A 23,311-nucleotide genomic window follows, 5' to 3' on the forward strand; every position below is an offset into this window, starting at 1 on the left:
GAATATTAAAACAAAGTATGTATACAAAGATAAAAAGGATAAAATACCGTTCTCTTGTCAGGGCAGGTGGAAGCCAAGAAGCCCAGCAGGAGAGTGAAGAGGGTTGGGAGGATCTCTCGAAGAGTCCTGGGGGTGTTGGAGACCACGATCTTCCACACGTGGAGGGAAGCCTGTCGAACCACCAGCTGAGTGTCTGAACGGCCCATATAGAGGCCAGAGAGGACACGATTACGCCGCTCAGCACCAAGAGCTCCAATGATAGCCTGGGAGAGAAAAAGTCAAAGGGCAGCAATTCTTAACACATCAATGTATAAATGGTTGGTTTTTTAAACAGACCAATGCCACGCTGCTGTGATGGGAAGTAGAGATATAACAAGACAACTTGTACTTCCTTTTACTCATTAGATCTGCCTTGGAATTCGTTTGTTGTTGTTTTGTAGAAAAATAAATATATTATTCATACTTTATTGGATGCAGCTGTTCCAAAGTTGTCATCCTCACAAGCGGTCTCTGTGGTCATCTTTCCTGTCACTCCAGAGATATGGAACAACAGATCTCCAAGAAGCTGCACAGAGCTGAACCTGCAAACCAACAACGAGATGGACGCACAACTAGTTAATATAAAGGTCCTGACACACTAAGCCGATAATCGGCCGTCGGACAGTCTGGCGAGGTCAGTGACTCGAGTCTGTTCGCTGTGTTCCGTGCCGTCGTCCATCTGAGGGGCCGTCGGCCTTCATTTTGGCCGATTTGACACCTATAATCGGCGGGGCGGGCACTGCCGGCAGTCGGACTCAAATGACCCATCTGATTGGTAGAGTGCTAACCCGGAAACGAGGAGCGGGATGAGTGTGACTAGAGTCTCTCAAATTCTGACGAAAATCTTTTAAACTGACCTTTGTCGATCTGAAATGAAGACAGATTCAGCAACCGCACGGCCTATTTCTCGCTTAAAATGTTTTCAGAAACACGTTTCAGTGAACTATTTTAGTACAATATGAGATCGGATTTTGAACAAGCCGCCATGACAGTCTGGCTGTGAATTTCCGGAGAAAACAGACCCACGTGACGCGTTCGTTCAATCAGCTGCCGGTTTTCATTATTTGGGCGACAATACAGATTAGCGCCGCCTGCTGTTATGGAGACGTATTACGTCTTGTCGCTTTGGTGTGTTCTGAGGCACTTTTTAAACCAACTCGGGGAGACTGATCAGTCCAACTGCCTTTTCTGCCGAGGGTCGGCCATCTGGTTGATGTGTCAGGGGCTTAAGAGTGAAATGAATACCATCACTGACATGTTGCATGTGTATTTAAGTCTGACCTGATTCTCCACAGGTCATCAAACAGGCCCTGTTCCAGCTCAGGAAGCAGCAGAGCGATGGCAGTCTCAGCATACATGCTGATGATTCGCTGGCCGGCTCGCAGTGCTGTGTCTCTCACATATTCATTCTCATCAGCCAGAGCCTGGTGGACAACACAAATAGGGTTAGAGCAAAGGCAGAATACCCTGAATTAAGGTTCCGGGATTTCTCCCTAAAATCTGTTCCCGCATCCAGGAAAAAAATAGCTGCTGGAATCTGGTGTTTTAAGCATGTGTATGCTCGTATGTGTGTGTGCGTTCTGAAGACTATGTACTAAAACAAGGATACTTTCCCCAAACCTCAACAGTCTTAAATATGGGCCGAGCTTAGTTTGCTGTGATATAACTGGATCAACTTTTCAAATAGGCAGTTTTCAGCTCAACTGTGTGGCAAAATATATATAATTTTAGATTAAAAGAATGAACTGGAGTGCAAAGCCTGTCATTTTAAACTATGCAGGCGACTTAATCAGACATGCAGATTTCTATAGGGAATCCAAAAAAACTACATATTACCACATAATCTAACATATGAAAGAATAACATTGCAAAAATAACATTGAAAATTTCATTTCAGTTATGTTTTTAAAACTGCATGAAGTTCTGGGAAACCTGAGAAAATGGCGAGAATATTCCCTGGAAGTAGGAATTTCAAAATCGTGAAAAACAAAAACACAAGATGAGTGAAATGTGAGTCAGAGCAAAAATGGAACACACAAAAACATTTCTGGTCATAGCAATACCTTGAGAATGCAGGGGATGATGGGCCCAACGTAGGGAGTGAACTTGTCTCCAAAGGTGAGAGGCAGGTAGATGAACATCATGATGTAGCCGTCTCTGACGTGGGAGGCGATGTCTACCTTGCTGGCTGTTTGCACCACATCTGGCATCAGCTTGTCCAGCTTCTCTACTCCCAGTCCAGCCATCACCTCAGCCAGACCTGAAGACACCCACACACAAATAAGTCAGCGAGTTATTTGATGGGTGGGAATGGGATGGGATAACGATGGGAGCAAATGAGAACCAACACAGGGACAGGTGGGTGTAGAAGAACCAACCTTGTGCAGCTCCAGAGCGATCTACGGAGCTCTGTTCGGAGGCCAGGGTCTCCATGAGCCACGGCAGCAGGTCATCAAAGCAGGATTCACCCATCCCCTTCACCATGGCGCCCAGGGCTTTGGCTGAGACTGTACGTACCTGAGGAGGAGAAGTAGCAGTTACAGCTTCAACTTCACACACAGAGCATATATTGCTGTAGTACTGTTTGTATCACTAAACACACCTCAGGCACCGGGTCCAACAGGGAGGCCTTCAGTCCAGGAATAACACTAGGCAGGTAGGGTGACAGATCCTATAAACAACGACACGTATTAGGCCACAAACGAAAAAAACAAGTCTTCAGAATACACTGGTTTAAGGACTTATACACATTTTGTTTTGTTTTTAGTTCAGTGTAATATTCAAGCAGCGCTGTGTACCTTCTGGTCAGTGAGGGAGTACATGTTGCCGATGATCTGAGCGGCCATCTTGCGAGTGTCGGTAGAGCGATCCTGGAAGGCTCTCTGGACGATGGGCATGATGAGGGCCAGGGAGGGGGCGTCGATGAAGTGGACAAACTTGGTGTCCAGCAGCGTCTGCAGGCACGTCTGGGTCCTCCTGGACGGTTCAGTGAGAGCGTCCAGTAGGATGGGGGTAATGGCTGAGAGAGGAACAATGGCATGATTGGCAATGTCAAAAAACTAATTAATGTCGATTTATCGCACATGGTCAGTTAAAATAATTCTAAAGCTAAGTAGGTGAATCACCACCTATTTGATACAGCCTCATCAAAAATTTTGCATTGATGCATAAAGCTGGGCTTTCGTGTTGCCTTCCTTTACACTGTACAGATGATCATTTTGAAGACTGTAACCCCTGTATAACTGAAGTCTATGATTAACATTTAAATCCATGCATTCTTTTTCCTTGACATAATCAAGCGCCTACATTAACCACAATGCAACTCGAAGGTCCGGTCAAAGATTTGAGTGTGTTATGGTTGGAGGAGCAGGCTACTTGTTAACTCACTTCTTTCTAACTCAACCCGATTTTTTCCATTTTTAAATTTGTAGTCTTTAGATCCAACCAACACTGACTCAAGTGACATCCCTTTCAAATTATGACGCTTTAAACAGCTTCATCTGGAGACACAAAATGGTTTTTGCAACTTAAACATTTGCAAAACTACAGTATGTAGTAGTATGCCCAATAGTGTGTGGATCGGGACGCATTTTTCTGTCAGAGCCCGGCCCGTGTCCGACACAGTTAAAATCTAATTTTTTTCTCATACTAAGGACACATGTTGAAATGTTGTTTGTGTGGAAAGCCCGCTTTTATTAAGCAACTGTTGGAAGGCATTCGGAAATGTCAATAGATGAGCGCAATAATAAGCGGCTTAATTTAAAATGTGCAATGCCTTATCGCGCTGATGTGACCGAGCCCGACCCGAATATCATTTCTAAATATCTGTCTGAACCCGGCCAGGTCCCGACGGGTCCCAACGGGCTCGGTTCGGGTATCCATCCTCTAATGCCAAAGACCTGTAAACATTGATGTGTAAAAATCTGTGGAATTCCTTATTAACTACACCTCTGGAATGAAATTCTGAAACTGTTCAGCAGACAATAATTAAAGATGGGCATACAGCTCCCCCCCAAAAAACTGTTTCTACATGAAGAAAAAAAGAAATAACGAACCTTTCGTATGTTTTTAAAATGCCCTTTGGGTCAATACTTTCAGACAGTTTATGGGCAATAAGCCTTCTCTTTTGTGGCAGCTCTGCCCCATGACTGTGGAACACTTACCCAGGATTTCGGGGTTGCGGATGACAGAGCCGATTTGTCGGAGGGCCTGTTGGCCGGCCTTCTGCACCTTTACATGGGAGTCGGTCAGCACCTCAGTCAGCTTGGGCACGATGCTGGGCAGACAGGAGGACAGCTGCTTCGGTGCACAGAAAGCCATGGCACCAAGCAACTCCACAGAGCCTGGAGGAAAGAAGGGGGGGGGGGTTGTTTGAGTAAACACCTAACTTGATTGTGAATGTCCAGAGATGCTTAAATATTTTCCATCATCTCAAGACATTTCAGAAATGCCTAGGAATTCTGTGCATGCAAGGGCTCCTAACCTGCTTTAGTTCTCCAGGACTCCTCCTCTAGAGCCATCAGCAGGGAGGGAAGAACCAGCTTCACCCCGTGGGCGCTCAGGTTCCTCATCACAGCCTTGGCGCAGTCATCTGCAGCCTGGTGGAAGAGGGAGGCAAGGGGAGGGGGAACTTTAGACAGGGATCCTACACATTTTTACACACACAAATTCTATGACAGGAATTATTAAAGTTTCCTAAATGAGTGCCTGTCTCACGGATCACATGTTACGCCAACCTTACTATGTTCTCATGTGGGTATACAAAAACACTGGATAGTTAAGAGAGACTTCTTTTAATTTAGAGCAAGACATTTTGATGATACATTTATGAAAAGTAAGAAACGTATTTCAGCAAAAAGTAAGATATTAATGCAGAAAGCGGCTCTGGGACATGCTGCTCACCTCTCTGACATACTGATTTCCGTCTCCAAAGCAGAGCAAGAGGTGTGGCAGCACATGGACCACGTACGGCTCAAAAAGCTTCCCCAACATGTTACACAGCATCTCAAAGGCAAAGAGCGCTCCTGGACAGAGACAAAACAGCTGGTCAGTGGTTTCTTTTATTTTTCGTCTTGAGGGCCAGCAGATGGTGGCCTCTGGTACTTATGTGGTTCATACAATAAACAGCAGTCCGACATGCATAATATCTGCATCAATGTGTGTTAATCAATACGAAACCAAACAGTTCAGCGGTTGGATAAACTTTACTGACCTTCCCTCCGTCTGAAGTTTTTCTTGTCCTGGATGGCGTCGGTCAGCGTGGTCATGATGTCCTGCTGTTTGAGCGCCAGGATCCCGAGACCTTTGACCAGGCCAGCCAGTCCGTACGCTGCCCCCTTCCTCTCTGCGTACTTGTCGCTCTCCAGCAGCAGCTGCAGCAGGTTCCTTACAATGCCCGCAGCGTCCTCCTTGATGGCGGGGACTAACGGAGGCAAACAGCCGGCCACAGACTCCTGGACCTGATGAGGGATGACAAACCACATGACATAATGGGATGAAGAGTAGTGGACTGTCAGCAAAGTGGGATCTCTGTAAAAATCTGTAGAGTGGAGAGGAACCCGATTGGGCACAAATCTACACTTTGCAGCGCTCTGCGGACGAGTCACTGGCGTCAGCATGGAAGCAGAATGAGCTGCTTACCTGCTGTGAAGGTGTAGAGAGTGCAGTGATGAGCTTGGCCACGATGGGTTTGACCTTGGGGTCATTTTTATCCAGATGTTTGGCCAAGGAGCCCATGAGAATAACCACACTCTGACGGACAGCGTCGTAGTTGGCGTCCTGAGGGGCGTCCTTCAGAAACTCCTCAAACACTGGCAGCAGGGAGCTCACATTGTCCTGTTACATAAAGCAGGTACACGCGGTTCAGTGCGAGACATAAATGGTCACATTTGAACGTATCCGCATGTTTTGTGCATGTGAAATGTACAGCCGTTGGGTGAGAAAGTACCTTTCCGTGTGTGTTGAGCGCAGAGAGGGCTGCGTCCAGCATGCAGCGCCGCACCTCAGTGTGGCGGTCGTTCAGAGCATCAGGAACAAAGAAGAGGAAGAGGGGGGTGACCTGAGATTCGTCCAGGTACTGCGACAGCTTGTTCAGAGCCAGAGCGATGCCACCCCTGACAAGAAGCGTGTGTGAGGAAAATGGCTCAGTGCACAAGAAGGAAAATGTTATGGTTTCTAGTACTCTGTCTGAGATTAGCTTTTTTATTTTATTTTTTAATAATATCGGATATCGAACAACTAAGGAAAGACATTTCGAAGCAACCCCCATGGGCTGGTGTTTAGGATATAATCGCCAAAAATCCTCAAAATTACAAAGGTAAAAATAGCGAGCCGGCAGCAAAGGCTGCGTCTCTGATGAGCACTTTCCTGCCTTTTTCTGTCATTACTAATTTGTGGCACGTTATCTCTCCCTGTTGGAACTAATGCACATGTTTCTGCCCTGATTGATAGTAGGCCAAGGTGGTTAATTGTGCATTCAAGAGTCCTTGGGACACACTGATTTTCAAAGTAAGACAGAACGGTTAAAAACCACTGAATATCTTTGCAAACAAACACTGAGATTTACCTGGCCTCCCATTGGTCAGGAGGAGCTTCAGAGATGACTCTGCCCAGGGCATCCAGCACAGGAGGTGGTCTCTTTAAAAAAATACAAACATATCATATTTTGGTTTCCGAGCTTAAATTCATCTACTAGCAGCCAAAGCAATTTGAGTAATGCGGTTTGGCCATGGTGCAGGGTCTTACATAGAGTTTCTGGTGGTAGAGCTCAGTGAGTTGGCCCAGCACTGTGGCAGACTGGTCTTTGTACTGGGACACGGCGCTTGACAGAGCTTCGGCTGCGGCAGAACGGACAGCCTCCTCGTGGTGGGTGACGTCTCCGATCAGCAGGGAGCAGAGCTCAGGGACCACCTCCAGACCCAGAGATTCCCACAGTCTGAGGAGGGAGGACAGGAAAAGAAATTAGTTCAACTGCGCAAAAATCAAATTTTGCAGGATAAAACATTTTTAAATGACATTTAAAGAACAACGTGGTAAATATTATATATATATATATAAAAATTGAGGTGCCCTTGAGCAAGGCCCTTAACCCCAACCGCTCCAGTGGAGCTGCTCAGTGCACAGCAGATCAGACTGTGGTTGTACTGGGCAGTTTCCAGGTATGAATGTGTAAATGTGTGAATGTGATCAGGGCGTTCCTGCAAAAGAAAGGCTGCCTCTCGTTGAATCTTCCCTGAATAAATAAAAGTTAAATAAAATAAAAAAATAAATAAAAAAATGTTGTATGGTGGAACAGGAATGTGATTTGGAGAACAAAAAAAAAAGTAAAAGTCGACTGTGCTGTTGAAAAAGATGAAGACACTTATGCAATGTGTTATGAGTTTTAGTGGTGAATGTGTACTCCGCTAGTAAAGAAAGGGAGCAAGAAAGCACATAATACATACTTTTCAGCCAAGGTTCGGCCCTCCTCCTCAACGTCAAACCTGCACACCCAAAGCCTGCGCAGCAAACTCAGCCCGCTGGCCTCTGTGCTGTCTGTGGAAAGGGCAAACTCCATCTCCAACAATCCCTGAGCACAGAGACATTACGTGTTAATAGCAAGTCTAATAGAAATACACATACACGAGCTATGTAATTTGTCACTTAACCAAGGTTAACACTAAATATGTTAATAGCAATGCTTTCATCTTGGTCTAGAAACTATTTTTTATTGTGTTTTTAGCTCATAAATCTTCATCTGTGGAGAAAAACGCAAAATCCCATCAAATGTGGGGCCTTTTCCTGTCTCAGAACGGAGGAATACTTCACGAGGCAGGTGTGTAGAAGGGGGAAGAGTAGGTCAAAAGTTGCAAACATAACTTCTGCACACTGTCTAAGTTGCAAAGATACATTTAATAGCGACGTTTCGGTACATTTTGTCTGATATAGGTCTATTACTGAAACTGAACGGTCTAGTACTGCTAATAAATGTATCTTAGACAGTGTGCAGGAGGTTTTGTTTGCAACTTTTCCTGCCTAAAATAAAGTGGTTTACTCTACTGAGGGAAAGGCCAGCTTCAACAAATGTGAAATTAACTGTGATTCAACACACCCTGAGGGCAGCATCCCGGACAGAGAAGCAGGGTGAAAGGAGGGCGTTGAGCAGGACGTCTATTTCTGGCTGCTCTGCCACAGTGCAGCCCTCTCCTCCTCCAGCACTGGCACACAGCGCTGTCAGGCACTGAGACGCCAACACCTGAAACACAAGAGTGTGAAAAGTCTCATATCACAATTTTAGGTAGAAATTCTGTCATCCATGTGGCTATAAAAGAATGGAACCGGGAATAGAATAATGAGCTTGACCAAACTAATACAGAGTGTGTTAGTGTGTGTGTGTCTCTCAATGGTTGAATTTCAAATGCATTTAAACCGTGTAAAATCCCTTGTTTACCTGGAGTCTTGGGGTGGCTGTGGCAATAATTCTCGTCAGCAGCAGCAGCATGCTGACACGTGGAAGCAGTTCTGGGCCGTCCTGAGACAAGAAACCCCAAGTTAATACATAAATCTACAAAATAAAAGGGAGTAATGTCATAAAGCTTTCCCAATTTGGTGTCCATTTATTTTTACAGGCCAATGGCTCTGCGAACTAGCTATTAACAATGTGTGCAAACCCAAAAGACAGCTATGTAGATGTCTGCTGAGTAAATACTGTACATTCTGAGACAAATTCAGTGCACTCAGTAATTTCAGCTTATCTTCACTGATGTTTCAATTTTTTCCACATGGGGAATTTTCCTGTGCAGGTCACAGAGCAAAGAAAATGCAACGGAGATGTCTGTCTCTACCTCGTCTATAACAAGGTCATCCATGTCTGTGGCGGCCCGAAGCTGGCAGTGTACGGTGATGACTTGCAAGGCTCTGGTCATCATGTTCTCCGTCTCCTCGGTGCTGCCTGAAAACTCCCTGAGCATGGCGTTGAGGAGAGGGAAGCAGACGGAGAAAGCAGGGGCGGACAGTGGAGCCACGTCTAAGGGGAGAAAAACAACGATACAAAAGGAACAAGAGAGCAGTCAGTACAGCGCAGCACAGTCACGTTTACGCTACTGGTGTGTACATTTAAATGAAAATTTGTTTGCATATGTACTCTTCTGCGGAGCAAAAAATGTCAACTTCAGAACATTTTCAGTCTCATGTTGTCTGTTATCTTAATCTTTCCTTCCTCTCACCTTATAAATCCATTGAAAGTTTTCATTTAAAATATTGGCTTGATATTATCTGGAACAATACACTCCTCAGTATTAATCAATAAAAAAGGTAAATAAATAGGAAAAGAGGACAATCAAGTGAGATTTCCAACAGAGACTGAGTTCCTTTAGTTAATTAATTGTTTTAATGTTGTAATTTAGTTCATGACTGAACATAAAAGACTTCAATATTAGCAAGAAACTAACACCAGATTCAGAACACAAGTGTGCAAGACCCTCCCCACCGTTCTTGGCATCTCTCTGTGGGACAGTGTGGTTGTGCAGCAGCAGTATGGTGCGGTGGGCTGCCGTTTCCAGGTCCTCCTGTTCCCAGGCCTCATCCAGAGCACACTCTGGCTTCAGCAACCGTAAAGTCACATGTCCAACAAGCACGGCTAGAAGGAAAAAAAAACAAAACGGACACTGAGTCGAGATGCTGAGGCTGTGTCTACCAATACAATACAATACAATACTAAGACAGGCCACGTACCTAGAAACTCAAAGTGTTTGGGCATGAGGCACACTACGATGTCCAAGAAGACTTGCTGGATGGATGGAGCAGCCAGAGGGGACTGTAGCAGGGGTATTAGGACCTGGAGGACAGCAGGGAGCTCCCTGGTGATCTGAGGTGGTCTTTCTTTCAGAGTGGCTTCCAGCAGACCCACCACGCCCTGCAACTCCACATCCAGCTGGGGACAACGACAGGTACACCGCAGATCAACATGGAGAAGTTAAGAATGTCACACACATCAGGTGTCAAAAATCATTTTGGCGACTTATGTCTTACCGTGCACTAGAAGACTTTGAACGGACTTTGAAAAGACTAAAGTCGGATACCATGTCACCTCTAACGTCATAGTATGTAAAGATCTTGTAGGGTCACACATTGCAAAACTACAACTACATTCGTTTTGAACATTTTTACTAGCTGGTTACTTTAAGGGAAGTGTGGCGATTTTCTGTCCTGCAGTACATGCAGATGAATGGCAGCAGTACCCGGGAGGTTGGCATTTATCCGCCGGTAAAACTCCCGCTGGATGAGGCGTTTCAGAAGGGTTGAAAATCGGCAACTTTACCTCTTTAGCGTTAAGCTTAGGACGGCGCCATAGCAACCATAAAGAACACTGGCTCTAGCCGTTTGCTGCTTCCTGTTTGGTGCTGGAGGTAGCGCACCCATTGGTTGTTGATAATGTTCACATGATTTAACTTCACTGCCAAGACTTAGCCTAAAACTTAACATAATATCAAACACGCTTGATTTTGTCGGAATGATAAAACGGGAAAAAGACTGACTCAACAATTGAGAGGATGGGAGCGTGCCCCAACTCTAGCAAGACTCTAAGGATTTCATTGCGACATTGGAAATTTGTCCGCGACAGTGGAATCGCTTGAAAAGTCGTTTTGGTGTAAGGTCGGCATTAGTTTCATACCCCTTGGAGTCTCTTGCGAATAGCGGCCTCTTTTTCCAGCTGAATTTGCATCATCTCCTTCTGTTTGCTGGTTAGTTGCAATTCCTCTTTGATGCCTTTTTTCTTCTTAAGCTCCTGCAAGACCAAAAGAGAGATCAAGATGTGTTTCAGACATTAACACTGCTAAAAAAACAAAAAAAACAACAGATGATGGTAAGTGCATTTTACCTCCTGTAGCTCCAGCTCAATGATCTGTTCCTTGTAGGAGTAGGCCTTGTTCTCTCTCTTAATGTTGGCCTTCTTGGTGCTTTCCTTCTGGGCACTGCGGCAAGCGTAGATGAGGAGAACAGGAGTAAATAAAGATAAAGGTTCTGGCGACGGCTGTTGGGTTAAGAAGTGCAGAGTGGAAGGAGAGGCTGCGTGTTACCTCTGGATGATGCTCTTGTCGTACAGTTCTCCCTCAGGTGTCTGCATGATGGCATACTCCTCCCTGGTGACCTGAAGTAGAGCGGGTCGGGACAGTCCCTCGCTGACGTGACTGATTACCCGCGGTAACAGCTTGTTGGGCGAGAGGCCAGAGAGGGCACCGACCGCATTTTTCACCGCCTGAGGAAAGCAACACGATCACTAAACATCCCAGTATCATGTAAAATGCATCAGCAAAATTCAAAACACAAATGTCCTTTGACATATTCTGCACAGAACGTAGTTTCTTTTCTTTTTTTTACGGTTTATCTATCCTTCAATCAACCCTGGTTTCTTTACAGGAATCAGTTATGTACACTTTAGTGTTTATGTGTGTATAAGTCTCATGAAAATGCAGCATAAGGACGCGTGTGTTATTTTCAGACCTGGTTGTCAGCATTGACCTCCAGTAGATGTGGCAGAATAGCCTCCAGATTCTTTTCTATAAATTCTTCTGCTTTAATGTTCATGGAGAGGAGCAGAAAAGGCCAGAGGCCGCTGCGAGCTCCAACTGAAAGAGATATACACAGAGCAGATGGCATGTAAAAATATGGAACATAGCACCAAAACACCATCCAAACAAACTGCGGTGTTATAAAAACATACAATAACTATACTGTATGGTCAATGGTTAACCCGACTATGGCTAACAAGTGAGCAGCAGAATCATTCTGGAGAGCAATTCATTCTCATACCTATGGATGGATGATGTGTGACTATGAGGATCTCCATGGCCAAATTCTCTGCTTCGGTGGGGTCGCCCCATTGGCTGGCAGAGGAGCAAATAACACACAGCGCGTCCAGCAGGATACGAGGGGGAATGTAGCCGCGACCCAGCTCAGTCAGCTCTCCTGACTCTGATACCAGGACATCCTGGGGCAAAACCTGATGGTTTACATTACACGGTCAGTAAACAATCGGGCTGAGAAAAAAAACACATTGGTCAAGCTGAGCGGTTGACTGATTGTATGATCGACTTTTGAAGATGTAGCTCTTATGTTTTTGAGGTCTATGGTAAATAAGCAGTCTGTACTTTGTGTTTATTGATGACCACGCGAAGTTCTCCCAGGAGGCCATGGGCAAGACTGGATCCACCCAGAGAGGAGAGCAGCTTCTTGATTGTCTGTTGGGCCCGCTTCCGCACACGCCAGCTCCGAGACAGCAGAACCGCAACTGTGGCGTGATGATACATCCTACACAACAGTTACATGCAAAAAATAACTAGTTATTAAAGCACTAAAAAAGGTACATCAGACAATTCACAGACAAGATTATTTTTGGGGGCATTTTCGGCCTTTATTTTGACAGGACAGCTGAAGACATGAAAGGGGAGTGAGAGGGGTGAATGACATGCAGCAAAGAACCGCAGGTCGGAGCCGAAGACGGGCCCGCTGCGTCGAGGAGTAAACCGCTACATATGGGCATGTATATGTATATGTATATGTATGTGTGTGTGTGTGTGTGTGTGTGTGTGTGTGTGTGTGTGTGTGTGTGTGTAAGGACTAAGACATTTTCAAGCTCAAAAGATCTCTACATGTTACAGAGGGACAGACTCACTGGGATTTGCTGGTGTTAAGCCTATGATGATGGTCCAGGAGGAGCCTTTCACAGAGCAACAGCACTGTGAGCAGAGCTAAAGACGAAAGAAAGAAGTAAAAGGGCAAAAACAGGCCATTATTTCATGTCTTAATATTTTAAAACACCCATGAGCCTTTTAAGCTAGTAAAATACAGTATGTTGAGAATTGCCTTACTTTCCTCGTTGACCTGGGAGAGGAACTTCTCTGTGGTGAAAAGTGGCTTCTTCTCATCTAAGATCAGGTTCCAAAAGCTGGAAAGCTTAGCCTCTGCAGAGACAAAAAAAATCCTTATCATTTCCCATTCTTTTATGCTCCAACAGTCTCTATAAGGTAGAAAAAGTCATTTTTGAGATGCCAGCCTCACCCGTCTGTGTCTCCAGCAGTGCTAGTCGACTCAAAAGAACCGAAGCTGCCACACCTTCGGAAAGCAGAGCATGCTGGGAGTTTTGTGCCGCAGCCTTCTCCACTGTTTGGAGGAGCAAGGGCACGAGATCTGAAGCTTGGGCCAGAGTGTCACCTAAAAACCAGGGAAAAGGTGATAGTACAGTATTACACACAGCGGAGGAAAGAACAAATTATGGTGCAGTAGAATCCTGGTGTTATGCGGTCATTTACTGTCGCGTTTCTTTCCACACCCACCCAGGTATCACCAACCAGTCTCCTGTGTATACCGTAGCCGCCTGGTGTCATTTTCAGGCGATTTAATCAAAGTAAACACAGTGAATGGCCATGCGTAATGCCACTGCTGGTGCGCCGCTGGCTCAGTTACTTATCCAGAGTCATGCCGTTAGTTTAGGAAGCCCTTGATTTAATATGCGGCAGAGTTTTCTATGAGCCGAGCACACAGTTTGAACGTTAATATCGCAGTCGATCATGTTCATTTAATTGTGGGAAGCCAAAATCGTGACCTTGATTAATATTCGATTAGCTGTGCAGCCCTAATCCGTATATTCGCCACATAGCGGTCTTTGTTTGACTGACCTTTGAAGGCCCCCAGCATGGCCTGAAGGTAGGCGTGTCGAACCAGAGAGGTGGAGGTCTTGAGGGTGAAAGCTTTTTTCAACCAATCCAGCAGAGCGGTGGGAACTTCCACTGTGAGACGACTGCTCCACTGGGAGAGCACAGACACTGCATGCACCAAGGTAGCCTCGTGAACTAAATAAAAAAAATAAAAATGTTAGTACTAGACTGAAACATTACACCCTGGTCTTTTAAAAATGTTCCAGGCCTAAGGCATACACTTTAATGATGTACTCTTTTTGTGCTTAAAAGTTAGCACATAAAGTTGGTAATCTGTCTAGCATTCTGGCAGGAAGGAGAGGAAGAAAAGTCAGAGCAACAATACCTTCTTGTTGTAAATAAGGGATGAACATCACAGTGACTGCAGAGCTGAGAGTCTGGCTGGAGGTTCCTGATGCGGCATGATGGCTGCAGCTGGCAATCCCTAGAACAAGATGAACATTTGTCAGGTTGGGAAAAAAATGTCTGCTTATGGATAGCTAATCATTTAAAAGTGTTGGCAAAGGCCTCTTACCTGACAACACACTCATCTTTTGGGCAACAACTGTGAGCTTTCCCTCAGACCCTGCAAACACAAGAATTAGGATTCAGGTGGGCAAAACCAAACACGGTATTTCAGCCTAATAGGTAATTAACTAGTAACCTCCGAGGATCTTAAAGAGGTGAGTGACGATGTCCTGCACAGCAGAGGGATCACTGCACTGCTGTGCCAGGTTCTGCATGGCCTGGACCGCCTGCTCCATTAGCTCGGCATTATTAGCTTTTAGCTGGCCTGGAACACAGACAGTACCAGTGATTAAATACACATTATGCCAAATTGAGTAGTGAGTCTTTCACCTGCAAAAAATTATAGCCTCATGACAGCGGAGTGTATGCTTTAAAAAATATGTTCCACAAGACAAAACTAAATCAATTGAGCGTCCATTAGGCCTTACTTGCGATGGCCTTTCCGATATCCATGGCGTACTGACTGAGGTCGAGAGTTACAGCCAACAGCATGCAGGAAACGGCTGGAGAGAGATCAGACAATGTTTTTATCCACTGTATGAGGGCTGCCTGAGCACCAAGCAAGTCAATATTTTACGCAATCAGCAGAAACTAAAAGCATCTCACTCTGCATAGCGTTCTCTGGACTTCGGAGCATTGTCTTCTGCAGTGCAGGGAGCAGCAGCTCCTTGAACTCAGAGTGGGACACGTGACGCAGGAAGGAGCCACTTTTGTCCAAAATGTGCTGGTATGGTTTTGTCTTGCTCATAAGGACTGATTTTATGTACAGGTCCAACAGGGCACTCTGGGGAAAAAAACAAAACAGTAGACACAAGATGATATGCTGTATCCCAAAAATATACTTATCTGGGAGGTCTCTGAAATAATATAAATGCAAAGTATCAGAGCACAATTGGTTAATGATGTTAAGCCCAATTTATGGTGCTGCATTAAAATGAGACACCGTGGGTACGTCCGTAGTACGTGAAAATTTGGGCTCTACGCCGTAGCCTGACGTGCACCTCTCAAACATTTTTACTACGTGTCGACAATAATGCGGCGATGCAGACTGCAACGACGGGTCAAATCAAATCAATCTTTTGGTTATATTACTCTTATGTGACCCACATAATGTAATAACACAGGTACACAGCGTATGAAGTAAACCATGCCTCTTTATTATAAACAAATAAAACATTGTATTTTTCTTAAATTAACATAAAAACTGACAATTACCACCAACAGTCAACAAAGAAACGGCATGTAAAAAAAAAAAAAACTGCGAATAGACAATTATGAAATAATTGTTATAGGCCTAAAAGGCCCTGACACACCAAGCCGATAATCGGCCGTCGGACAGTCTGGCGAGGTCGGTGACCCGATTCTGTTTGGTGTGTTCCGTGCCGTCGTCCGTCCGAGGAGCTGTCGGCCTTCATTTTGGCCAACCTGACTTGCTGGGTCGGAGGGCGGGCAGTCGGACTCAATGACCAATCTAATTGGTGGAGTGCTAACCCGGAAATGACGAGCGGGATGAGCGTGACTAAGCCTCTCAAAATCTGACGAAAATCTTTTAAATTGACCTTTGTCGATCTTAAAATGTTTTCAGAAACACGTTTCGGTGAGCTATCTTAGTAAAATATGAGATCCTATTCTGAACGAAGCGGCCCATTATGCCCGGTTGAAAAATCCGGGAGCAGCCAGACCCACGTGACGAGTTTGTCCAATCAGCTGCCGGTTTTAATTTTTTGGGGCGACAATACAGATCAGCCACGCCTGCTGTTATGGAGACGTATTACGTCTCTCGCACGCAAAGAACGTACTCTAAGGTCAGCGTCGCCTCGGTGTGTTCTGAGGCACTTTTTGGACCTCGGGGAGCCTACTGATCGGTCCGACTGCTTTTTCTGCCAAGGGTCGGCCGTCGGGTTGGTGTGTCAGGGGCTCTACACTCCCCAGCATACACACGTGCCAGCCCTGCTGTTCCCTTAAAGAGATGCGTTAGAACGACGCAGTCACCAGCGCACAAGTATGAACCTCAGGCTACTTAGGCTACAACGAAAGCTCTGCGTAGAGCCCCCGCAAAAGCCAAACCCCGCTTTAGAACTGTAGAAATCGACATCAAGCGAATAATGAGAACTGAAGAACCGATTAAAGATAAACTCACCTTGTGCTTCTCTATTGTAGCTTTGTCTTTCTGAGCAGTGCAGAAGTCTAAACACACCCCCAGCATGGCCAGAGTAGTGGGGCTCTGGTCCAGACTCAACAGTGTGCTGATGTATTCATCGACCAGTCCAGGGTTCTGTCAAAGACAACACCGTGTCAAACCTATCCAGCATTCCTGTGTGTATGGCAACTGTTCTCAGCTCACAGAGTGGGATGCGTTTGTGGATGTTTTAAACAGGTCAGGTTTAGGTTATATGGGCCATTATCGCACGTCTCATTGGATTTCAAAGGCTCACAGCACCAATAGTTCCTGATCAAGCCCAACATTTTGAGAACCAAAAGTCCAAAGCCCCATCCAGACAGGATCAACACTAATATGGGTAATAAAACAATAAAACACTTCGCCTCCTCTTTCGTAATAAAAGTTGTCGGTCCGGGCGGAATTTTAGCCACTGGTAATTTACAGGAGCTGGTTCTGTAATCGACAGTGATGTGCTGCGGGAAAAAATGTCACCTTTAGGGGTGCACGATTCAGAAAATGGCACGATTCAATATCAATTTTCAGGCTCAAGATTCGATTCAAAATCGATTTTTGACCATTCAAAAGAAATGCGCTTAAGATGGGATGAAAATAACTGACAAGCACAGGTAATTTCTTCCTCCCTAGTTCCAGATTTCCCCTGACCCCCTCGCCCAACATCTCTGTGATTTAAAGCTCCATTGTGTAATTTTTTGAGTTGATTCTTTCTGGGAGATATTCTTACACAATGGAGCTTTAAGCAAAGTGAAAAAAATGGCAATTTAGTCTGATCATCTATTTAGATCCTCCCCGCCGACAAGATCAAGGACTGTCTTTTCCATACTCACTTCCTTCCAGAGGTGACTGAGATTCTTGAGGCTTGATTTCTGAGCCGTGGTCTTGGCTCCGCCCACCACCTCAGCTACGAGAAGGCTCTGAACCTCCACCTGAAAGAGAGGACAACGGACTACAAGGTGACACCAACTTCCAGAAACAAAACACTGGTCAAAAGGTGGGGGGAAATCTGGGTGACAGGTTTGTTAACTCCATTAACCACTTCAGCAGGTAACCAACTTGGATGACAACATTTAAAGGACAATTCCGGCGCAAAATGAACCTAGGGGTTAATAGCATATGTGTACCAAGTCGAACGTTCTCTGGGATATGTTTTCATGCCAATCAAATGTGTGTGTAGCTTGAAACTAGCTACCGCAAACCGGTGTTTAGCTGCCAACGCTGACGACGAACACCGTGCAACCAGTAACATAGCTCCAACACAGCGTTCGTGATTCGACTGGTCATGACTGTTATCCAAGAGGGCGGCCGCATGTAAACATGAACGCTACTGTCTTTATAATCTTTGTAATAAACTGTCTGTACACTTACAAAGTTCTCAATGCTTCGGTTTGCATGTAGGGACCCTCAGTATGCTACCATTTAAGTGTGGTGCTATTTTGAGCCTTGTTAGTGGTGTAGAAATAGTGATTTACCCTCTGCCTCGAAAGCTAGCGTTAGCAGCTAAACACTGGTTTGCGGTAGCTAGTTTCAAGCTACAGACACATTCGATAAGCATGAAAACATCTCCCAGAGAACGGTCGACTCGGCACACATGTTATTAACCCCTAGGTTCATTTTGCGCTGGAATTGTCCTTTAACATCTCAGTAAAAAAAAAAAAAAAAAAAAACACACACACTGGATATTAGCTGTTATTTTAGAATCACGGACCACATTCATACAGTTAATTTGAAAAAAGACAGATACTCTTTTACTGACCATTTTCTTCCAGATGGGTCCTTGTTTTTTCTCTGGGGCAGAAAACACACGGGGGACTAAAAGGCAGGTCCAAGACAAGCTGATGAAGGCAGCAGAGCCTGTGCTTTTGCTGCAAACATAATAAGGCATCCATATGACGACCAACAAAGGACAACTGGGATAATATGCAACCAAAAACTGGTTTCTAGACACACACACACACACACTATTGTATTTTCCGCAGATTTTATTAGATAATCTGGTTTCTTTAAACTTCATCTTCAGCTGACTGCACCTGCCTCTCAAACCCAGCGGAAAATGAAAAGATGTCTATCGCTGACAATGCTATGAGGTGCATCCATTCTCTTCTGTAAATCAGTTTGAAGTCATTAGGGGCGCAACTACAAACTTTATGGATAAAAAAACAGCAATATAAAGTTCAGAGCAGTACCTGGGCTCTCCATTTTTGCTGACGACTCCACTGTTCAGCAAGCAGTGGAGGAGGCCGGTCACCAGGATGTCAGGCTGACTGTCAGCCAGCTGGGCGATAACAGAGAGGACCTCTCTGCGTGACGCAGCATCCCTGAGGAGCACACAGGGCCAAGTAAACACAAAGGATATACACTCAGTTCCTAGTTTATAAAAAGGTACACTTAGCTTAAACTAATTACAACAGCCCAGCAATAAATCCTACCCCCGTGTTGGTTCTAATTAGGCCTGTGCAATTAGTGGAATTTTTATAGCGATTTCGATTCAGGTCACAAAAACAATGCAATCGAAAAAAGAAAAAAAAATATTTTTCACATTACGTTTTGCAAGTAAACACTTATGTGTTCTGAATGAAACATGAACCTTCAGCCCTCCCTACATTATTTATTTTAAGGTGAATTCAAAAACTTCACTAGGAAAAGCATTAAAAAGGGAAATTTCACAGTTCAAGGTGTTCACTTTTGATGTGTTGAACTGTTTCACGTTTTTTTCAACTCAAATGCAACATCTTTCCAAAAGTTAATGAGTAAAGGCTGTTTTATGCTTCTGCGTCAAATTGACGGCGTACCCCTGCATACCCCTCTGTGTCTACGCTGGACCCTACACTGTAGCCTGACGTGCACCTCTCAAAAATTTAACTACACGTCGCAGCGATGTACATCGCTCAGCCGTGGCTTGGTAGCGTTGCATTTCCCCTGACTCATTTCCTGGTTCTCCTTCTCCATAAACAACATGAAATCAAGGAGAGGGAGAACTTTTCCAGCTACAGATTTCCCACCTTGGTCAGAAAACAAAAGGGGAGACACTTTGTTTCTCTCACTATAGTCTCTTTCCGACCAAGTAGTTACAGGAACATAGTTATAGGAACAGTTCTACTAACTACTCTCCCCCCAAAACCGGTTTTGCCATTTGCATTCACACTGGCCAAGTGGCCATAGGGACAGACCTTTTGTTATTATAAGCCGCTTTCCGACCAAGTAGTTACAGGAACGTAGGTATAGGAAAAGTCCACTTCTAAGCAGTTCTACTAACTACGCTATAGGAGGGGTAAGGGAGTAATGCAAGCACGGCAACGGTCTTTATAGTGTCAAAATCAGAAAACAAATACACCAAAAAAAGTATGAGCTAAATATAATGTATATAGCATATTTGTCATAATTTAAACTAGTCTCCTGAAGAGAAACGGGTATCTCTCTCTCCCCCGCCTCTGCCTGCTGCGTTGTGGATGTGTGTGTGTGTGTGTGACGGCCAGACAGCGAGGTTGTCAAGCCCGCATGGCATGCTTGTGGAGTTTAACTCCGAAAAGACAGTTAACCACAGGTTCCTGTTAATCTTATGCTGGATTGGACACGTGTTGTCATATTTAAACAAACAAACCGTCAACGGCGAAATAAAAGCCTCTTATTTACGAGAGCGGTCTGAGAGACCTCCAGCTGACAGTGGGGTTTCTGAGCAGGACTGGCCAAGCGACGAGCTAGCGGCCGGGGCAGGCGCCTGTCGACGGTCGCCTCGCTTCATGGAGCTTCTTACCTCCGAAAACTTTTAAGCTTATTGTCAATTTGGCATACATTTTCGCAAGACTGCATATATTCGAAATCTAAACAGTTCATTTCTCACCTAAAACGTTGTCAGAAGTGAATTTAGTGATGAATAAGATGGCGAAAATTGTTAAAATTGTCCCGTTGTTGGGCTGTCTGTACCGGAAACCCGATCCTCGTTGACCTAGGTCCCTATGCTGAAAAGGGAACAGCGAAAAGACCCTGTCCTGAAGTAGGAGCTGAAAGAGTTACAGGAACTGCAGCCAGATGAAATTTAAAAAAAAAATCCCCAAATTGGTCCAGTCGGAACACAAGAAAAAAAGGGTTCTAGGAATGTTATGTTCTAGGAACTGCAAAAATCCCTCCAGGCAGAAAGCGGCTTACGACTCTAGAGTCGGTACTCGCTCCGAAGCTAATCACCGACACTCTCTCACTTCTCCCTCGCTCTACCACACACACACACCGGCTCGATGCACACGCCAGTGCACAAGTATAAACTTCCGGCCACTTACGTAGGCTACGGTGAAAGCTCTGCGTGGACCCTCCGCAGAACCGTAAACGGCCTTAATCGTGTTGCATAGTCTTGATTTCAATATTGACCAAAATAATTGACTGTGATGTTTTTTCCATCATCCAGCAGCCCTAGTTCTAATGTTCCATTTTTGTTGAATCTGCATAAGAGAGGTGCTGATTCAACGGTGTCATTTCAGAGGCTGCAGTTCGTGGTGCTGTTGAGCTGATTATTGTGTCCACCCCATTTCTATAAATAAGGGTAGGCTAAATAACAGGAACACCTCTCTAGTCTGCATAATGCAAAATATAAGTCAAGAGCACCACAAACTACACCCTCCAAAATAAGCGTACAGTAAGTTGCATCAAAATCACTCTAAAACAGACTGAACAAAAGCTGAGCTTTCACGAAGTTGGGATTTATTGCAAGACGGTTGTTTTAGTGTGCATTAGTTTTAGCTAGGTTTGATTAGTAAACTGAGTATACAAATGTAAACAAAGAGCTGTTTTGGGAGCATTCCATTGGCTCAAAGTTATTACATTCACCTACCGATATCTGTTTGGAGTGAGACAGAAGAGCTTGCATAATCCTTTGATGGCAGGCTCTGGTAACTCTAAAAGAGATATTTTAAAGAAGCATTAGTTTTGAATGTAACACATATTTCAAACATAGTGTAGAAAATTGAACACAAACAAAATCCCTCACCTTTGCCCTTTATACACCGTTTCAGCTCCCCGAATATGTCCTTGCGCTCTTTCACACTGGCTGTAGTCACTTTTACAGCAAACTTCTTCAGTGTGTCTGAAACCTGGAGTAATAGTCATATTTAGTATATACATTATAGAATCTGGACCTAGTGAATAATTGGCATTTGTAATTAAGGAATAGCTTAAATGACTGTCTGATTAGAAGAAAAATAGCAGATTTATTTTTCTGTTGATTGATAAGTCAACTAATCGTCTGAGCTCTAGTTACAGTGCTCAGCATAAGTGAATACACATATGCTAAAGTTGACTAAAAAGAGGAATACAAAAATCATCTTTTGGAAATTGATCTTAATGCCTTAATTTAAAATCCAACCTTTTTTATTTGTGAATGAATAATGTATCGTACAGAAATAAAATGTTCTTCCTTAAAATACAGGGGGCATAAGTCAGTACACCCCTATGTTAAATTCCCATAGAGGCAGGCATATTTTTTTAAGTTATTTCATGGTTCCAGGATACTATGGATCCTGATAAAGTTCCCTTGGCCTTTGGAATTAAAATAGCCCCACATCATCACATACTCTTCACCATACCTAGAGATTGGCATAGGGTACTTTCCATAAAACCATCTCTCAATGCAAATCAAACCAGCTATTAGGCTAACTGAAATAAAACCATGCCAATCTCTACGTATGGTGAAGGTACATTATTCACTCACAAAGGAAATTGTTGTCCTTAAAGATTGGATTTTTCCTCATTTTTTTAATTAAGGCATTAAGATCAATTTCCAAAAGATGATGTTTAATTCATCCATTTAGTCAACTTTAGCATGGGTGTAGTCACTTATGCTTAGCACTGTACATGTCTGTCAATTCACATTTGGGACTGTACGTTAAGCCTTTGAAGATGGAGTATGTGTGTCACTGTTAGGTTTTGTCTGAAAATGTACAGAGTGAAATGAATGTAAAGCAGAGAAATTAGAGAAAAGGAAGAAAAGGTTTTTTTGTAGAACTCTGCAAAAAAAAAAAAAAAAAAAGTAATCGCCAGTAAACTCTGAAGGCCTTGATTTTAAAACTGTTCGTTGCTGACAAAGGAATTTTCAGCACAGGCAATACTATCCCTGTCTCATCTAACACGTTGACTATTGCGCATGTAGCTAGTGCACTCAGAACGTATCACTTAACTAACAACAATTTCATACTTATGGAGGGCGTGGCTTAATTAAATCGTCACATAAAATCCTCGTCTGCCTAATTTAGGGAATTCAGACCAATTGACGTTAATGACAGTAGATTTAAACCCCCGACAAGTTAGATTACAAGTGAGTACTATCCAGATACAGCTTCAGCTCGCCTCCCACTGTGGACAGAAAACGGTTATCGTTAGCTGTAGCAGTGGCTCAGCCTGAAGCTACGAGTCTGATGAAGTCACACTGAGGCTACGCACGCAGCACTGAGCTAACAGCCTGCTCGCTAGCTGTTGTTGTTGAAGTTTGCCTGAGTTTCTCATTGAATGCCAAAACACACCAATATGTTTTTAAAGCGGTAGTCAAGATACCACGAATTCTGTGTCTACCATACTTGAAAGCCTTTTGTAAGACGATAGTCTAATGTTAAAGAACAGCCACACAGACCTGCGTGTCCGCTGCCATCTTGCCGGTCTTGATACAGGAAGGACTTGTTGATGTCACTTCCGGGTCACAAGTGCTACGTAACCCTTTTTTTCATTAAAAAAACAACAACACATTTTTTTCCTTTAATGTAATCAATAAATAAACACTTTAATATATGAAAATAATCACTTGAAACAGCTAAATAAAATGAAATAAAAATGAGCACCCTAACCCTATATATGTACAAATATATCTCTGGAAATGTGGATACTGTCAAATATGCAGATAGCCTACTGAAATAGT

At 44.1% G+C, this 23,311-nt stretch overlaps 1 protein-coding gene across 1 annotated transcript in view; it reads right to left on the reverse strand.

Annotated features, from left to right (window-relative positions):
- Nucleotides 1-23,080, reverse strand: part of gcn1 (GCN1 activator of EIF2AK4) — a 36,745-nt gene extending 13,665 nt beyond the window's left edge. The window contains exons 1-43 of the mRNA XM_039802741.1: nucleotides 23,030-23,080; nucleotides 21,395-21,497; nucleotides 21,239-21,302; nucleotides 18,603-18,734; nucleotides 18,173-18,281; nucleotides 17,247-17,345; nucleotides 16,381-16,515; nucleotides 14,847-15,024; nucleotides 14,669-14,743; nucleotides 14,377-14,505; nucleotides 14,248-14,298; nucleotides 14,059-14,157; nucleotides 13,695-13,868; nucleotides 13,078-13,230; nucleotides 12,888-12,980; nucleotides 12,692-12,767; nucleotides 12,168-12,327; nucleotides 11,830-12,019; nucleotides 11,521-11,645; nucleotides 11,097-11,275; nucleotides 10,898-10,991; nucleotides 10,691-10,804; nucleotides 9,751-9,949; nucleotides 9,506-9,655; nucleotides 8,862-9,043; nucleotides 8,468-8,548; nucleotides 8,129-8,272; nucleotides 7,482-7,606; nucleotides 6,784-6,973; nucleotides 6,605-6,675; nucleotides 5,987-6,152; nucleotides 5,680-5,874; nucleotides 5,252-5,498; nucleotides 4,942-5,063; nucleotides 4,523-4,637; nucleotides 4,203-4,382; nucleotides 2,838-3,058; nucleotides 2,642-2,710; nucleotides 2,418-2,556; nucleotides 2,103-2,299; nucleotides 1,321-1,463; nucleotides 464-581; nucleotides 48-263 (exon numbers count right to left, since the gene is read on the reverse strand). Of these exons, the coding sequence (XP_039658675.1) occupies nucleotides 48-263; nucleotides 464-581; nucleotides 1,321-1,463; nucleotides 2,103-2,299; nucleotides 2,418-2,556; nucleotides 2,642-2,710; nucleotides 2,838-3,058; nucleotides 4,203-4,382; nucleotides 4,523-4,637; nucleotides 4,942-5,063; nucleotides 5,252-5,498; nucleotides 5,680-5,874; nucleotides 5,987-6,152; nucleotides 6,605-6,675; nucleotides 6,784-6,973; nucleotides 7,482-7,606; nucleotides 8,129-8,272; nucleotides 8,468-8,548; nucleotides 8,862-9,043; nucleotides 9,506-9,655; nucleotides 9,751-9,949; nucleotides 10,691-10,804; nucleotides 10,898-10,991; nucleotides 11,097-11,275; nucleotides 11,521-11,645; nucleotides 11,830-12,019; nucleotides 12,168-12,327; nucleotides 12,692-12,767; nucleotides 12,888-12,980; nucleotides 13,078-13,230; nucleotides 13,695-13,868; nucleotides 14,059-14,157; nucleotides 14,248-14,298; nucleotides 14,377-14,505; nucleotides 14,669-14,743; nucleotides 14,847-15,024; nucleotides 16,381-16,515; nucleotides 17,247-17,345; nucleotides 18,173-18,281; nucleotides 18,603-18,734; nucleotides 21,239-21,302; nucleotides 21,395-21,497; nucleotides 23,030-23,047 (5,820 nt within the window). The 5' untranslated portion in view covers nucleotides 23,048-23,080. The remainder of the gene's footprint in view (nucleotides 1-47; nucleotides 264-463; nucleotides 582-1,320; nucleotides 1,464-2,102; nucleotides 2,300-2,417; nucleotides 2,557-2,641; nucleotides 2,711-2,837; nucleotides 3,059-4,202; nucleotides 4,383-4,522; nucleotides 4,638-4,941; nucleotides 5,064-5,251; nucleotides 5,499-5,679; nucleotides 5,875-5,986; nucleotides 6,153-6,604; nucleotides 6,676-6,783; nucleotides 6,974-7,481; nucleotides 7,607-8,128; nucleotides 8,273-8,467; nucleotides 8,549-8,861; nucleotides 9,044-9,505; nucleotides 9,656-9,750; nucleotides 9,950-10,690; nucleotides 10,805-10,897; nucleotides 10,992-11,096; nucleotides 11,276-11,520; nucleotides 11,646-11,829; nucleotides 12,020-12,167; nucleotides 12,328-12,691; nucleotides 12,768-12,887; nucleotides 12,981-13,077; nucleotides 13,231-13,694; nucleotides 13,869-14,058; nucleotides 14,158-14,247; nucleotides 14,299-14,376; nucleotides 14,506-14,668; nucleotides 14,744-14,846; nucleotides 15,025-16,380; nucleotides 16,516-17,246; nucleotides 17,346-18,172; nucleotides 18,282-18,602; nucleotides 18,735-21,238; nucleotides 21,303-21,394; nucleotides 21,498-23,029) is intronic.
- Nucleotides 23,081-23,311: the final 231 nt, after the last annotated feature.

This window comes from Perca fluviatilis, chromosome 6, assembly GCF_010015445.1.
Source record: "Perca fluviatilis chromosome 6, GENO_Pfluv_1.0, whole genome shotgun sequence".
Taxonomy (NCBI): Eukaryota; Metazoa; Chordata; class Actinopteri; order Perciformes; family Percidae; genus Perca; species Perca fluviatilis.